The sequence below is a fragment of the Xiphias gladius genome, chromosome 11 (genome assembly GCF_016859285.1).
Source record: "Xiphias gladius isolate SHS-SW01 ecotype Sanya breed wild chromosome 11, ASM1685928v1, whole genome shotgun sequence".
NCBI lineage: Eukaryota > Metazoa > Chordata > Actinopteri > Istiophoriformes > Xiphiidae > Xiphias > Xiphias gladius.
Genome location: NC_053410.1, coordinates 20,843,273 through 20,860,113, shown reverse-complemented (window position 1 = coordinate 20,860,113; position 16,841 = coordinate 20,843,273). Strand labels below are relative to the sequence as shown.

Genomic DNA, 16,841 nt, shown 5'->3' with positions numbered 1-16,841 from the left:
CTTATGTACAGGTGACAGGTGAGGCTCGGATAAAGACACAGCCAGTCGTTCTTGTTAATCCTCTCTTGTAGCTGGATGCAGCAGACAGGGCAGCTGACAGTGAGGGATGGATGCGCATCCCTGTCATTTTATATGGCTTTTATCTTATCTTTATGCCAGGAGGAAGCCTGAATCAACAGCGCCCGCCAAGTGTCCAATCAGCTTCCAGGCAGCGCCTCCTTCACCCACTCCCCAGATCATTCTTCACAGTGCTGTATTTCATTGTGCATTCTTTGTCATTTCCATTATAGACATGTGTAGATGTATGCCAGTTTAATATAAAAATCATATTTTATATAAATATCAGACATCAATTCCAAGACATCTTATGGCGCATTCTGTAAAAATACTGGGAGTAATATTTGAAAACTGGGGCAGGATGCAGGACCACTTCTGGCTCTGAGCTGTTGTGTTGAGGTGTTTTTATTATTATTATCATCATTATGACTCTTCACGGTTACCATATACAAAGTGGTAATAGCATCTTGTCAGTCGTGCAGTCGTCACTCCACCTGACAATACCAGTGCTGGACCTCCCGGTGGAAAAACGCGCCATATTCTGTTGTCCAGCGTAACGTTTCTGAATCAGAGACACACAAGAGGTTCTTTTTACGCATAGAAATTCTTCATCCGAACCAAACGCTGAAAAAAAATTATATGGAGCACATTTGTCCAGTCCCGATTGGAAGCCCTCAAGACTGCAGCACTCTTTCATGAGCCGCATAATGTTTCCATGTTAATAAATAGCCGTTTAAACGAGACTGGTTTTTGTGTCTTTTTATGTGCAAAAGGTTTAAAAGTAGAGTAAATATTTGTTAGATTACTTTAATCTTTTTAAGCCCGAGGCGCGAGTTTGCCTTTGCAAATGTTATCAGATCTCTGTCCTGAAGGGGTACTTGTCATGCCACATTTTACGCACTCACAATATTGGCACATGCCGAGCAGGACACACGGTGTTTGTGGTAACGCGGAAAAGTGGCTTCTAGAATCAACTGCAAGTGCACCAACGCACTGAAAAGCGGCGTGAAAACAACAGCATCTCCACGGTTCTTTCCAGAGAAATCGTTTATTATTAAGTACGCAGTTGCGTATTTTTACGCTCCTCACGTGAGCTGGTAGGGTTGGCATTAAAGAACTTGAAACTGCTGTAAAATGGTGGCCACTTGAGAGTTGCCGAGAGTAATTTTAAGGAATGACTCATTTCTGCGTTAGCTCAGAAAATGTAGCCTATATCAAAGAAAATGTCCATTTTAATGCCACATGTATTTGGACAAACTTTTGCTTAATGCGTTAGTGCGCAAAGTTCCGGTATTTGGACGGAGACAATTACGCATGGGGCCACCGATCAAAGACGATTTGACAGAGTGAAACCTGTTGTGTGGACTAATAGTACAAAGGGTCTTGTTGTGTGTCACAACAATAAAAGCTCGATTTCTTCTGCAATGCGAGCCTATATCTGTGCGTCACGACATCTCCAAAAACATGTCCACTATCGCCACAACTCAGTGGCGCATTACCATTTTATACGATAACTTTAATTTTAGGAAGTTAGAGATTAGTAAAAATGTGTCAGCGACACGCAGACACGTATCAGCTCTGGTGAGGGGGAGTGTGGCAGAGCTCAAACATGATTTACAATTGCCAACAAAGGATCACATAAAGCTCTCCTTAACTTTCTGTCTAAATATGTGTTTTGGGAACAATCTGATAACCATATGCTTTCAATAAAACTGGACAAATATACTAGTGTGTCGGGAGATGGTGCCTTGCTGTTATAAAAGGCAGGAAAAGTCTAAAGTAAACTGAATATTACCACTTTACAAATAATCATTGATGCCAAATCCATCATCGGATATCATGGACAGGTGTGGGTTTGAAGTTGTCAGTCTCTCTCCTTGATTTTTATCAGTGTGCTGTAGTGTCCTGTTTGTTATGCAAAGTGTAGGCAAACATAAGCGCCCAGTTGCTGTGGAAATAGCAGATATCGGAGCAGACTTGGTGCGAAAAGTGATTTAACAATATTTAACAATAAACTGAGCAAGCTCCAGAGCAGGTGATACCTGCCCGATTCTCCTGATTAATACTTCCTCTACTACTTCACTTTACAGTCTCTTTTGCTTATTTATTAAACGAAATCTATTTATTATTATTTTAGCAAACAGAGGTACCAGGTGGGGCTTTATTTTCGTCTTCAGCTTTTTGTTTGAAGGACGTTTTGAGGGGGGCAATCAAAGTCCAACAACTCGCTGACCAGATTGTTGTCATCCCAAACTAGCAGCGGAGCCATTCAATGTGCCCCCTCCTCTTGTTCTTTCTGGCAAAGAGCTGCCGGGAGAGAAAAAAAGAAAAAGGAAACTTCTTTAAGAAAGGAAAAACATCTTTAAAACATTTAATTGCAACCCGGATGCCATATGTACACCTCTTGTGAAACCCCTCAACAATGTGACTGCCTTTTAGAAAGTATGGAGTGCGCCTTTGGAGACGTGTGCGCTTTTGGAGAGGTGCGCGCGTCGTGACCAGAATGACCCCGAGCACACTTGTAACAAGAAGTAATTCACTTTTAATGTGCTTTGGAGTTTCCTTTCACAGGCAATGCATTGTACCTCTCACCTCACCTTTTGAAGACAGTGTACACCAATTACAGCGGAATAGCTGTCCTTTGGAGACAGTTTGTCTTTTTGTAAAGATTGAAGATTCGAATAGGGCTGTGGCTGCAAGTCGCCCCCTTTCACCCCCCAAACTAATGCGGAATGTTTTTTTCTTTCTTCTGATGGCTTGTTTGCAATGCTGAACTTCCCTTTCATTAGTGGCTCTTTGTGGATAAAAAAAAGGACAAATGTGCGTTTTCTGTAAATGGATCAAGTCCTCCGAAGAAATCCAACATAAAGCTATCTATAAACTTATGAGTTAGCCATTGACTTTTCTATAAAATAAAAGCTCATGTACCAGGAGGTCTTTCTTTTCTGGGGCTGTTCATTTGAAAGGTTGTCCCCATTGACATCTAGTAGATCTTCACATAACTGTTGTCAAATCCGGAGGAAAAAATGTGGTTCCAATGAAGCATCATCTCATTTCACGTTTCAATATTCTGCACGGACACTGAATGAACCCAACATAAACAACCACTGACTGCTAAGCATACCTTGGCAGATTTACTCTAGTAAATCAGAGTAAGTGGTGAAATCAATAGAAAATTGAATTGTTTGTTGAGGGCAGCCCATTCCAAAGAATGAAAGCCTCTGTATTAAAATCACACGCAATAGTAATAAGCTTAAATGTACAATTTTGGAGGAAAAAAAATCGTACAGATAAAAATGTTTAATTTTGGTAATTTTTCTGAAAGTGCATATAGATCTCAGTGGCGCTCTGATGAAAACCCGGTGCACAAACTATTCAGGCTCCTTTAAGAACTATATAGACCTTAACTAAGACTAAAAAAAACCGGCCTTTGTGAGGGACAAGAACCAGCAGCGTATCACATATGCTGCGGTTACAGCCACCCTGCGCAGCACAGGCTGAGCTCACTGGCACGATTGTCAATTATTGCCAAAATGTTGGTCCATCTAAGTTATACCAGAACTAATTATTCAACTAAATTCCTCGGTAGCTTGTCGAATAAAAAGATGTTCACTTTTTGTGGTCGGTTAAACTGCTGCATAATTATTTAAAGAAGAAAAGAAAACATCGATTCCTTCTAAAAGAAGAGAATCTATCTCAGGTAGAAATCGGAGTCATATCTGCAGCATCTTTGTCTTCATCATAGGGTGTTGTTAGAGCTACAACTGCAGTGCCACTGCTCGGCTGCTCCGAGGCGCCGTTGTCACTTCTAAAACGAAAACAACTCTCACGTCATTTCAAAATCGACACCAACGGATGCCTCCACGCAGCGTCGGAAATATGGAAGCTATAAGTAGAGCGAAGTTGACCAGCCCAACTCAGTTGTAAATCTGAGTGTGCCACAGAATTACCACCATTGTTCAGATTCAGGGCTGTCTGTCAATCTTAACTTTTTTTTTTCTTTTTCTATACCCAACAGTACTTGGTTCATTGATACACATCAATTTCACATCCATGACATCTGGTCACAAAAGAGGAGCTCAGACAGAGTAGCTCTCTATCACGTGGTTCATCAAAAATAACTAACACCATCATTTTAATTGTTATACTCAGAGTCGCAGCTACCTTCAAAATAGTTTTATATTCTGATTCCACTATTTTCAGTTTTGACTAATTTTAGTCGAAATAAGTAGGTAAATAAGTAAACAATTAAAGGATTTATTATTTCCCTACCAAATTAATTTTTATGACATCCATTTAAAACCATGATTCTACAAACTTGATAATTTTGGAATTTTTTGGATGAATTTAAGGATTGAGTATTACTACAGCATTACTGCAGGTTGAAAAAAATTGTCCTCTTCCGGGGCTAAATAACCCATTTCAGAACTGTTGGATTACGAGAAAAAAAAACAAAAAACAAGATCACAAAGATTGAAAAAGGTCTGTTTTTCTTAGCTCTTGAAAGGTTGATGTCGGGAAATAAAATTTACGGACAATATAATGGAACTTTTCAGACTTCATTAACTGAATGAATAAAATGTAAAACATTTTTTTTAAAAAAGCAATCGAATAATGTTAAAAACAATGAAACCTTATTTTTTGTGTCCAGTTAGACGTTTCTCGGGCAGGAGGGACTTATGAACACAGTATTTCTAAAATCCGGGCTATGGCCCTGGTTATACTGCATTTGTTATTATTGTAATCAACTTGCAGTTAACCAAGAGACTTTGAACGCAGCATCAGTTCTCTGCTAATTCATCCAGTTGTGAGTGTAAAAACGTGCGCCGCTCCCATCGGTTTCAATATAAGATTTGCAAAGCATGCGGCGCCGCACGAACAACAGGCTTTAATACAATGAGACCGAGCCACAGCGTTGTCACATCCACACATGCGCAGGCGGCGCGCAGCTATATCAAGCCGCTGGCTACTTCCTGAATCAGAGGTTAGCTTGCAGCTGTGTTTGATAGCAGCATGTAGATGAGAAGCGGAGGACTCAACGCAGGCTGCGGGAGGTGACTTTCCTCAGTAGGAGACAACAAAAAGGGGATTTTCGGTGAGAGTTAGCTTCGCCGCCATGGATTACTGGGTAGGTGCCGCTTCCCTTCAGTCTGTTTTTGCACGTTACATGCAGTGTGATGCACGGGACGATGGCAGTGCTGCTCACAAGACGCTTGAAAAGGGGAGGACTTGTTTATCATAAGTGAAGTGAGCCAATGACCCGACTTGTTTTGCTCTCGGGGATGCTCCAAGTCCACGGACAGCGACTTTTCCAGTGACCCTTCTTATCAAAGCCTCACGTTACGGAAGACACACGTAACCTACACTGATACTTTGGCCCCTGAAATGGGACACTTTACATGAGATGAGCCACATAATGTCTTCCGAGGCCATGATAACACCATAAAAGAAAGTAACGTTGCTGCCTACACGTAGCGTCATGGTTGGTTTCTATTAAGTCAAAACCTGACTTCATTTTTTTTTTTTTTTAGGTGTCTGGTAGCGAGAAGTACTTCCCCCTCCGAGGGTTTAAAGCTCCTTGCAATTGTCTATTGAAGCCCCCACTGTTTTAAAGTTAGAGATCCTGTTCCACAAACCTGCAGGAAGTTTAAACAAAGCGTTACTCTTAGCGCTGCGACCGGAGAGCTGGTGAGATTTGCGGGTTTTCCCTTTTTAGAGGAGCACAGTCAACTGTTGATGATAGTAGACATCAGCAGCAGAGGGACAAAAGACTCAGCACTAGAGGGCGGACTGACAGAGATCAGTTGTCAGTGCAGCATTACGCTCCAGTCTGTCACCGTCTTGGACTCATCAAGATCAGTTAGGGAGGAGAGAGACGGAGTGATTTCAGAAAGCTTCCTTTTGGCTTGGGCCTAAATGTCAGTTCATGCCGTGATAACTCGGAGACTCTGCAGAGCGTTGAAGAAAACTCTTCCAGACACCACAGCTGTAATTATTCCCCCCCCCCCCTGAGTGATCTCTCTTTGAATTTAAGCAGTGGTGGTGTTGTGCTCACGGTCTTGTTTCCCTTGATGTACCCAGGAGAGCAGCCACCTCACACCCAGTACATTTCCACGAGCGCTTGACCTCCCCTGTGAGACAACAAAAGCTCTCCTTACAGAATAGCCAAATGCTGTATGAGGGGCAGCGAAGGAATGGGCGTCCACTGCTCAACAATGAGTAGGACAATGCCGGTACAAGGGTCTTTGTGTGAGCTCGGTTTGAGTTTCCCCTGGCAAAAGATTGCATTGAACGGTGGAGAAGTGTGGGTGGACCTGAAGGCGAATTATAGACAGAAAATGTGTTGGATAACAGAAAGAGGCCTGGATCTTAAGGGGCACATTTGCCTTTTGCACTGATGTTAGATAACAGCATTTAATCTTTTCTTTATGACAGACACGTGGCAGCGGTGACAGACGGGGCTGTGCACCTTTTTTACTCTGCACTTACATGTAAATACTCTTCTTATCACGAAAACTCCCAGTCTACACATGTTAATGGCCTATTTTCCGTTGCGTCTCTTTGCAGCTGATCTCGCCAAACCTGTATGAGAACATGTTATCCAAACAGGCAGGTATGACAGCTGTACTGTTGGCGGGGCGGGGGGGGGGCTCCTGTGTCTCGCTGACAGCCCTCAACTAAAGCTTCATTCGATGGGGGAGAAGAAAAAAAAATTTCTTCATGGAACTCTGGATGATGGCTTGAATGACTGACTGGCTGAAATAACACCTGACATCCTTTCAGCTTGGAACAAAGATGGAGGAACTTTCTGACATAATAATCACAGTGTTTCCTTTGCACAAGGGGAACTTGCCTCATTGTACTATTATGGGATGTTTATTTCAGGAAGCACAGATTGTGCTTGCTTAAGATATTGTCTTTTGACCCTTAAGCTTTTCTCCATCTGATTGTGGTTGAGACGGGAAATAAGTGCCTGCTATTGTGTTGTAAAAATGACACGGGGGAGAGATAATGAAAAGATAATTTTGCTGCACTTATGAAATAGCATTCATGTGTCATTGACTGTCATCTAGGCTCAGTTAGATCTACTCAGGCTTTGAAAATCTCTGCATTCACACTCAGACTGCCATAAAATATTTCTGCATCTATCGGTGATCAGGCCTGCGACTAAATGTTACGATATAGTCCCGTCTGTTTTTAAGGGAAACTTCCTGTTTTGTCTGATCATGATTGATTGCTACACATCCCCTCAGCTGGCTGGATGTGTTGTTGCCAGCCTGGGTAGTTGGGAGGAGCCTGGTGATGGTCGTCCAATTAGCAGAGAGTGTTCTCTCACTCTCACCTACAGAAGATAGAGACGACAGTCTGTTCATCTGACAGTCTGAAAAACTGCTGACAGCGTTAGTGAGAGGAGGAAACTGAGCCCGGTAGATCTGACAATGTCTGATGTAAGTACTAAAACTTAGGATTTGTGATGCTAAAGGCTACTAGCTACAAGGCTGCTCTCCCTGAAAAGTGATTTTTGTTCGAGTATATTTCAGTTTCATGGCGTATGTGTTCATCTTTTGTACATTTTAGGGCTTGATTTAGAGTATTTATATAGATAATATGCTGGATTATTACCGTAATTTAATGTCCTTATATCTGCACATAGATCTGGAACATGTGAAAAGCAGACACTTAAATCAAGCATCTTGTCTCAAAAGGTTTCTCATAAAAAATCAGTGAAATTGAATCATTGCATCAGCTTGAAATAAAAAGGCTGTGATGGCATCAAACAATGACTAACATTCATCAGCGCAGCGTATGCAATGGTCACTTGCCCGTATTAACGAGAAACAATATTTTTCACGGATGTATGTGATTTTCTGCATTTTTATTTATTGAATGTGCTGTTTTACTCTAAACATGAATAATGTGCCTGTTTGACAGAAATATTAAAATACTGTTGGTGGCCAAGCTACTACTACTTCTACTTCTTTGCATCATAACGCTGTGACTCTGATACTCTGCTGCAACAGTTCATTGAAAGCAGCCTTGACATACTGTAAAGCATGTATGCATGTCTGTGTTCAGAGTGCCTTGGAGATGTATAAGGAGATGGTCCTGCTGTATCTGGAGGCGGGCCGGCGAGAGGTCAACTCGTGCTGTGCGGACCTGGAGCCGTGGCAGATCATTGGAGCGACAGTCATCACCACACTGGGAGCAGTTTGGGTCAAAGGCTTCCTTTTCCAGCAAGAAAGTAATCTTTCACACATGTTGCATTGGAACAAAGTAGGCCTGCTGCAGACTAAATCAGAGATGATAGCATTTGTAATGAGCTCCCAGTCTCCTAAAATTGTAGATGCCATGTTCACAAAGCTTTCTGAGTCATATTGTAATCTGCAGGCATATTCGTGGAACTGTTGACATCAGATTTAACCTCTGATAGTCTACTGTAAGGTACTGCAAAATTTGGTCTGAGCAATTAAGTGAATTGTTTTTTGATGAAAACCTTTTTTAGCATAAGTTTCCCTTGTACTCTGCAGTTTGTATCCTCTAGTATGTGTGACTGAGAGTAATACCTTCAGTCAACAAGACTTTCTAGATCTGCTATCAGTCAATCAGCAGCTGAATTCCTCAGCAAGAGGGTCAGCTCCAGCCGTCGTACTTCAGCTCTTACAGAGTGAAAGTTGGTCAGAGTGAGGCCTCTTGGAGGAAACCAGCTGCATGTCTTCAGTGCTTTTCGGATTCAGAATGAAATGCTTTGTCAGTATGGCACCAATTTCCACAGCGCACTTCTTGTCTTGACTTGTGATTATAGGTCACAGTCATCTGTTTAATATTTGTGGTGGAGTGTGTGCCAGCATTTCACCACAGCTGCTGCCTTGTCTTTTTGACTAATAGGTCTCACGTCCCGAATCAAGAAGCAGTGCTTTCGACTCATCAGAAAAATCCCCTTTGTTGGCATGGCAGTAAGTATTGGTGGTAATCTTGTTCCTCCTTTTACCAGCAGATGCTCACTGACTCTGTCGTCTTTCGCTCTCATGAGTCACTCTCAGATGACTGAGTACAGCATGCGAGAGGGGGGGGTGGTTATCAGACCTTTGGCACACTTAGCGTCATACACTAGTGATAACATTCGGTTACTTCTGGTCATCATGTCGCCAGCAGAGAGCTCACTTTCAGGCTTTATCAGAAATTACCATAAAATGTTGATAGCACAGTGGACGTGTTGACATGTTCGGTCTGAAACATAGCTAATTCACCTTTTATTCATTTTTAGTGTACAAGGTGGTTTACATTACTGTTGTTTTTACTGCAGAGAGAGAGACAGACAGCTTATTCCTATAAAATAACTCTGTCCTGTCTGTATGGCAGATTCAGAGTCAGCTCAACAAGGCTTTGGATGACATGTCTGCTAGTCTGTGTACTCTGAAGAATGGAATGAGCTACACTAAACAGCTGCCGTCTAAAGGTCTCTCTCAGAGCCAAGTGCTGGACAAAATCAGAGAGTACGAGACGCTGAGTAAGTCCTCATTCTTTCCTGAGCTTTGCCTCATGGTCCATTGACTTTATAGCTGAGTCCCTGACCAGTATTTCTGATCTGTTCTTCTACCACTTAGAAATAAGGAGGAGTAGATTTTTCTGTATGCCACTGTTTTTATGACTGAATTAGACATCTCATCTTGGAGAAAACCAGTGATTTCTGAAGAGACAGTGTGTCGTTGCAGATGAGGTGCCGTGGGAGAAGGGCTGTGTTTCGGGTGCAGTGTACTGGGGCGATGAATCCCTGACCAAACTCTTGGTGAAGGTATGCACCTTTTTGTATATATCTCTGGACCTTGGCATTCCAAGCACAAATAGTCAAGGTCGAACTTGAATGTGCTTTGGCATGAGTTACAGTGAGCAGGACAAAGTTATTTTTTGTAATTTTTGAGTTTATGCAAATCTTACTCCTTTTTTCACCTTTTTTTTTTTTTTTTTGGTCCTAGGTATATGGAGACTTTGCATGGAGCAATCCACTTCACCCAGACATCTTTCCTGGCGTAAGAAAGATGGAGGCAGAGGTTGTTAGAATGGCATGCACACTTTTCCATGGTGGACCGAACTCCTGTGGCACGGTAAGTCACCACACAGCATACGCTCATAAAATGTACAAGCCAGTAACCCCAAAAGGAGAAAAAGGTTGACTTTTTTTTTTTTTTTTTTTTCTTCTGCTTTGTCCAGGTGACTTCAGGGGGAACTGAGAGCATACTGATGGCCTGCAAGGCATACAGAGACATGGCGTATGAACGAGGTGTCAAATACCCTGAAATGTAAGATGAGCTCGATATGACATGGGCCCGTATCAAGGCTTGTTCTTGTGCTTTAACATAAGTTCTAACATTATTTTTGTGTTTTGTTCTATCCTCTGCAGTCTTGCACCTGTGAGCGTCCACGCAGCCTTCAACAAAGCGGCGCACTACTTTGGGATGAAGCTCGTTCACATTCCCCTTGACAAGACAACTATGAAAGTAGACGTGAAGGTGAGAATACAGTCCACACACACAGTATGTGCTTATTAACTGCTATTCTTAAACATCCGTTATTCCCATGTTGTTTCTTCTCTTTCAAGGCTATGAAGAGAGCCATCAGCAAGAACACAGCCATGCTTGTGTGCTCAGCGCCTCAGTTTCCTCATGGAATCATGGATCCCATTGAGGAAGTAGGCAAGGTCAGTGAAGCATTTTCCTTTTTAAAATGGGTTCTGAAATGAAAACAGGGAAGTCAAATCTCTGACACTTTCTCTCGATGTGTTCCAGCTGGCTGTGCGCTACAACCTCCCACTGCACGTGGATGCCTGTCTGGGAGGTTTTCTCATTGTCTTCATGGCCAAGGCTGGTTATCTCCTCGCCCCGTTTGACTTCAGGGTAAAAGGTGTTACCAGCATCTCTGCAGACACCCACAAGGTAAGGAGTGGCTGTTTATTCTATTCAGATCAATGCTTCTTTTAATCTTACTTACTTACTTACTTACTTTTCCTCTTTTTAAAATGAATAAACAAAGCTTACAAAAAAGTTGATATCTAAATAACAATGCAACAGTCATTGAATTTAAAGATCAATGTTTAATCTTAAATGACTCGAAGTCATACTTTTAGAGTTATTTAATACTGGTGTGTGTGTCACGTTCCTCTCCAGTACGGCTACGCCCCCAAAGGTTCCTCAGTGATCCTCTACAGTGATAAAAAGTACCGTCACTACCAGTACTTTGTAGCTCCAGACTGGCAGGGGGGAATCTATGCCTCGCCCTCTGTAGCGGGCTCCAGGCCAGGAGGAATCATCGCCGCCTGCTGGGCGACCATGATGCACATGGGAGAGAACGGATACGTAGATGCCACCAGGAAGATCATCAGCACAGCACACAAAATCAAAACAGAGTAAGACATTCAGACTGACAAAGAAGACAATATGCATTAATAACAATACCGGAACTCTTAATCCATGATTAATCTTATCACCTCCAACATTCATTCATCTTTTTTCTTATTAACAGAATCCGCCAGATAAAAGGAGTGTTTGTGTTTGGGGATCCAGAGGTGTCAGTGGTGGCAATAGGCTCAGATGTGTTTGACATTTTCCGTCTGTCTAATGCGCTGACATCGAAGGGCTGGAATCTGAACACATTGCAGTACCCATCCAGGTACTTATAAATTAAGAGTAATTTGACAGATTTAATGGTATGACAAGTATTCACTAGTAACTACTGACAACTGTATGACCCCCCCCTCTTTTACAGCATCCATATTTGTTGCACAGTTCTGCACACCCAGCAGGGGGTTGCTGACCAGTTTATTCGTGATGTCAGGGAGCAGGTCGCCATCATCATGAAGAACCCCAAAGAGAAAACCACAGGGATGGTGAGATAGCTCTGCTGACACATTGGACAAATTTGCATCCGTACACTAAATATACAAAATACACTAAGTGGCCACTTAACTACGTACACCAGTACAGTCTAATGTCATTCAATACAACTGCTCAGCTATTAATTCTACCTTCTTTTTTTTTTTTTTGAAGAAGTTTAGAATGTTCAGTTTTTGTTGACATTGTCGGAAATATGTAAATTCAATCACACGTTTTTACTGAGGTCATATTTAAAGGTGGTGGTGTACTGGACTACATTATATTGAGAGGCGTCTCTGAATTTATGTATGTATGTCCTCCCTATTTATATACATGAGGGAGGCAGAATATTAGAAACACAGCTCAATATAATGTAGTCTTGTACGACAAAATCACTATGACCTCAGTGCTAAAACTTAGTTTAATTAACATCTCATTAATTGTCAGTAAACACTGAACATTGTAGACATTATAAAAGTAGATTTTTCTGGCAGAACAGTTGTATTGGAATGCATTGGCTTGTGGTGGACACTGAGTATATGTTTAGTGCATTGAGATTTCATTATTAGCCTATATAGCACTCTATGAGAGCTGGCAGAAGTTAAAACCACTGTCAACAAAATACATTTGTTGACATTTTATCATCCCAAACAACATGGATATAAAAGGATGTTGCAGCACTGGGGGAAAAAGAACAAAGTTGTTTTTTTTTTAAGTCAGTGAGTTGTGTTACTACAGAACTAAAAACTGAATGAATAGAACCAGCACATCCATGCGAGGACCTGAGCTTGTATAACACCGTGAAAGTTCAGGACAAGTCCACACTTTACAGAATATCACTGTGATATTGTTAAAGACTCTGTGGTGTCACATTGTGATATCATCACATATCATAAGATATGTTATCTATCTAAAGCATTAATTGTAAATGACAGGCTTTGGTGACAGTTCTCAGAATAAATAATGCACCACTTTACGTTGATGCTCCACAGTCAGACAGTGTAACCTGTTATGTTTTGCAGTAACACGTTGCCTACTCTCCATTGTCTATTACAGAGCTACCACATAGTAAACAAATTCACACCTACAGTCATTTTATTGTATCTGGAAACCGTAGAACCCAATGGAGAGAGTTTACTGCCTGTTTAGTGTGTATTCAACCTTTTGCATCTGTCATTAAGGACAAACTTGAATTTGAACTGTAGCTGTTCTTAAACGTGGCATTTTTTTTTTTTTTTTTCCTCGGCTGCACAAGTCGTCATTTCAAGTTGACACAAACTGCATGTGCTGTTTTGGGTGTCTGTTTTTAAATGAAGTGGAAACTCCACCCGGCAGGCACAAAGCTGTATTGTCCCAGTCAGGTTTAGTGGGGACACATCTGTGAATGAAACATTGCCTTCATTTGTTTATCAGAAATGAAAACAAAGGCCAAAGTAAAATCCTGCTGGAAAAAAAACAATCCCACTGGGGGTATAAATTAAATCCAGAGTTTACAGTAAAATATAAATAATGCATTTTTACAGTTTATTTTCACTCACTCATTTAATTTCATATAAGTGTGGTTTGGTCTTCCAAATAACAAAGTACTCCAGTGCGTTTACCTCCACTTTTTTTTATAAACTGGAAAAATGCATATTAGGCTAACACTGAGGTTTGTTCTCCTTCTCACTGTCGTAACTCATTATTACTCATATTGTGTCCATTGTGAATAAACATCCATATATCCACTTAGGACTCATAGAAGACACTTCTTGAAACTCCAGAACTTGCCTGAGAATCATCACGTTTCTTCGGCATTAAAGTATTCCACGACTGCACGTTTATGGATGATCTGCAAACAGGGACTGCTAACATTTAATTTGGCATACCTCCACTGCATTTCACTTGACTGGCTCCATGGCAATATTATACTTCATGTTTACATCTCCCAAAGCATTATGAGACCTGTAGTTCCAAACCTAGACCATGATTATCTACTATTATCTATAATGTGTGCTTGTGAACTCACTCGCATCTTCCTGCTGTTTCAGGGAGCGATCTATGGCATGGCCCAGTCCATCCCAGACAGATCCATGGTAACAGAGATCTCCCGAGGCTTCCTCGACTGTCTCTACAGCACTGAGGTGCCCAAAGCAAACGTCAGCCACATGAACGGCAACGGCAAAGCCCACTGAAACAGGATTGGGCCCTCGTGGCCCGACCCCACCTCACGCAGGGAAACACGCTCGCCTCCTCCCAGAGCTCTGAGTTAATCGCTCAACGGTTGCCTTATCTTGCATACCTACAACATACGGAAAACATCTGCAAAGATCCGTGAAGCACAAACCATTGTCATTTAAATCAGGCCAGAGGGAAATTGCTTATAACACTGTGCCTAAATGGCACAGAGAAGAAGTGACATGTTCCAAATAAGTCTTTTCGTTATGATTTTCTTAATCTCCTAGAAGTGTGTTGTTTTATTTGTTTTTAAAAGTTCATTTCAGTTTTAGCATCTGTTAAATGCATATTTCTGTCATAAGCTCTACTGATTTCATAGAATAATCATTCAGTTTTTTTTTTTTTTTTTTTAAACTCCAGAACATTTCAGCCTGCCGTCACTGCTTTAAAATCTGTGACTCAGCAAGAACACAGACCACTGAAAGCTCTTTAGAAACGCTGCTTTGCCCTCTAGCATGAAACCTGATGTACTGCTCTAGACTGGCTCTACATGTGGGGGTCTGTTGAATGCTCATGGTTGGCATTATCTCGGGAAAATAGCATTTGAATGAAAAAGCACTGCAATGCCCTGGCAAGAGCATATCAGGTTAATCTGTAAATCACTTGAAAGTACAGTTCTCTGATGTTACGGTAGCAGTTTGTCTGTAAGCATGAACGTGATTATCCTTGTTTGTGAGCACTTACTATGATGGCATTCTTTTAAGTCTACATTTGTGGTCCATCTACAGCATTTGGATTTGTAGACAGGGTGAGAATGATTTGGATAGTGGGAGCTTTTAATGTCATTACTATTCAATAAAATTGTCTTTAAATTTAGCTAAGCAAAAAGTTGTACCCAGGGCAGGGCTATTTTGAAAGTGGCGAGGGGAATCCAAAGATTATCAGGCACTTCGATTATTTTATTGTTTTCTCAGAAATGGAGAAGGACTTCCACACGGTAGTTGGCTGGTGAAGTAAAGCAATGAAATTTAACATCTTTTAACAGACTGGACTGAAGGCTGTTTCCAACCCTGCTCTACTGTATATTATCAAGGAGTAGATACTCAATATTTCCTCTGTACTCTGCATGGAGTCACCTGTGTACCACCTTATTTTAATAATTTGTCTCCTAATTCAATCTACCTCAGTTTCTACCTACTCAATGTTAATGTCATTTATTCATCCACTGAAATACATTCTAACAGGGCGACTGTTTTGTTTTTGTTTTTTTCTTTTTCTTTTCCATTTCTGACAAACTCCACAATATTAGGGCATTTGACAAATTGTAAGGAAGTGTTCTTAGATATACTGATGCTGAAAGTAACTGATCCACTGTGATGGAGGCCTTTAGCCTGTCTGAATGTGGAAATTCTTTGGTTAAAAATAATTTAGCTGGATATGTAAGCATTCGCTAATAGTCTGATAACTTAAAACATAATGTAACACCAAAAAAGGACCTTGTGTTGTTCTCTGTATATCATGCGCTTTCCTAATATTGCTTGTTGAAACTGTGTATTTCCATGAAATTATTTCCATGTTTGTGCAATATGTAACTTTTCCTGTTAAGAATGAGAAACCAAGGGGGATGCTTTGCGCTTAATGTTTAAGAGATGCGTTATTAGAAGCATAGCATTGAATGACATCTTACCAGCCTCGGTTGGTGTAATTTAACCATTTGTGTGACCACTGGGTGTTTATTAATCTCTTAATTTGTGAGTCGTTTTCGTGAGTGTTTTGTTTTCATCAACTGTGTTTTTACATACTGAGCAGTTTTAGAGAAATTAGACACGCATATGTTTAGGTTCTTACGTGTGCGGGGATTTATCCATCTTTTAGCCAGTGCCTGCTTGAAGGACTGATGATAAACAGAGGATGTAACACCCTCACTAAAGATCGAAGCTCATACCAACATCTGTGTCCATCCATCTATAAAATACTGCAGCCAGTGAAAGGATGTGGAAACACATGCCCGTGCAAAAACAAAAAGGACTTTTCCAACCATGACTCATCCTGTTTGCTTTGGAGATATATCCTCAAAAAGTGTGACAATTGAAGGGCCAAGAAAAATCTCTTTTGAATAAAAACTTTTAATGCAAATTCCTGTTTAACAGTAACTGACAGTGATTACCCTCCGTAACACATTCTGTAAAAGTCGACACAGAAGATATTTAATGTCTTGTCTTGTATTCTTGTACTGTGGTGATATAATGTAGCAATAATGATTCACCTATGTGCCTTCAGAGGTTTGAACTCATGACATCTTAGTAGTTTTTCTCTCCAACATCCTCAGGGATTTGGCTTCAGAACGGCAGCATCCTTAAGGTCCACTGCTCTACACCCTGTCCTCTACGTACACAGGTTGGACAAAATAATGCAAGAGTATATTGCAATCCCATTCAGCAACCCATAACAAATATAACCTTATATCAGTCTTGTCATGTTGAATTTTGTAGAAACTGTCAAGTGTTGATTGAATTGTGTTTGAAGCACTGGATCGCATTGTAATGTCAGGAGTTATGTCCGCCCCTGTACACTGTCAGCACATGTGAGGTCTAAACAGTTTTGTGACTAGCTGATTCATTTGAAGTTAGGAAGCACCTGCTGGTTTCCCCTAGCAAATGAGCCATAGCAAACACTGTTAACCCACTCAGAGCAGTTAACAGTTAACAGAGCAGATGGTCGACGGTGTTGTGTTTAAAATAAAATGCATTCAGTCTGAGA

At 41.1% G+C, this 16,841-nt stretch overlaps 1 protein-coding gene across 2 annotated transcripts; it reads left to right on the top strand.

Moving 5' to 3' along the window:
- The first annotated feature begins 5,043 nt into the window (after window positions 1–5,043).
- sgpl1 (sphingosine-1-phosphate lyase 1) lies at window positions 5,044–15,113 on the top strand. 2 transcript variants are annotated; one of them, XM_040139899.1, is made up of 14 exons: window positions 5,044–5,185; window positions 8,134–8,299; window positions 8,944–9,011; window positions 9,418–9,565; window positions 9,771–9,850; window positions 10,032–10,160; window positions 10,267–10,355; window positions 10,457–10,565; window positions 10,655–10,753; window positions 10,842–10,988; window positions 11,220–11,458; window positions 11,575–11,721; window positions 11,818–11,938; window positions 13,955–15,113. In XM_040139899.1, the coding sequence occupies exons 1-14, from the start codon at window positions 5,174–5,176 to the stop codon at window positions 14,096–14,098; spliced, it is 1,698 nt and encodes a 565-aa protein (XP_039995833.1). In that variant the 5' UTR covers window positions 5,044–5,173; the 3' UTR covers window positions 14,099–15,113. The 2 variants fall into 2 exon arrangements, with proteins under 2 accessions (XP_039995833.1, XP_039995834.1); XM_040139900.1 differs by lacking the exon at window positions 5,044–5,185 and adding an exon at window positions 6,749–7,505 and having other exon boundaries at window positions 13,955–14,098.
- Window positions 15,114–16,841: the final 1,728 nt, after the last annotated feature.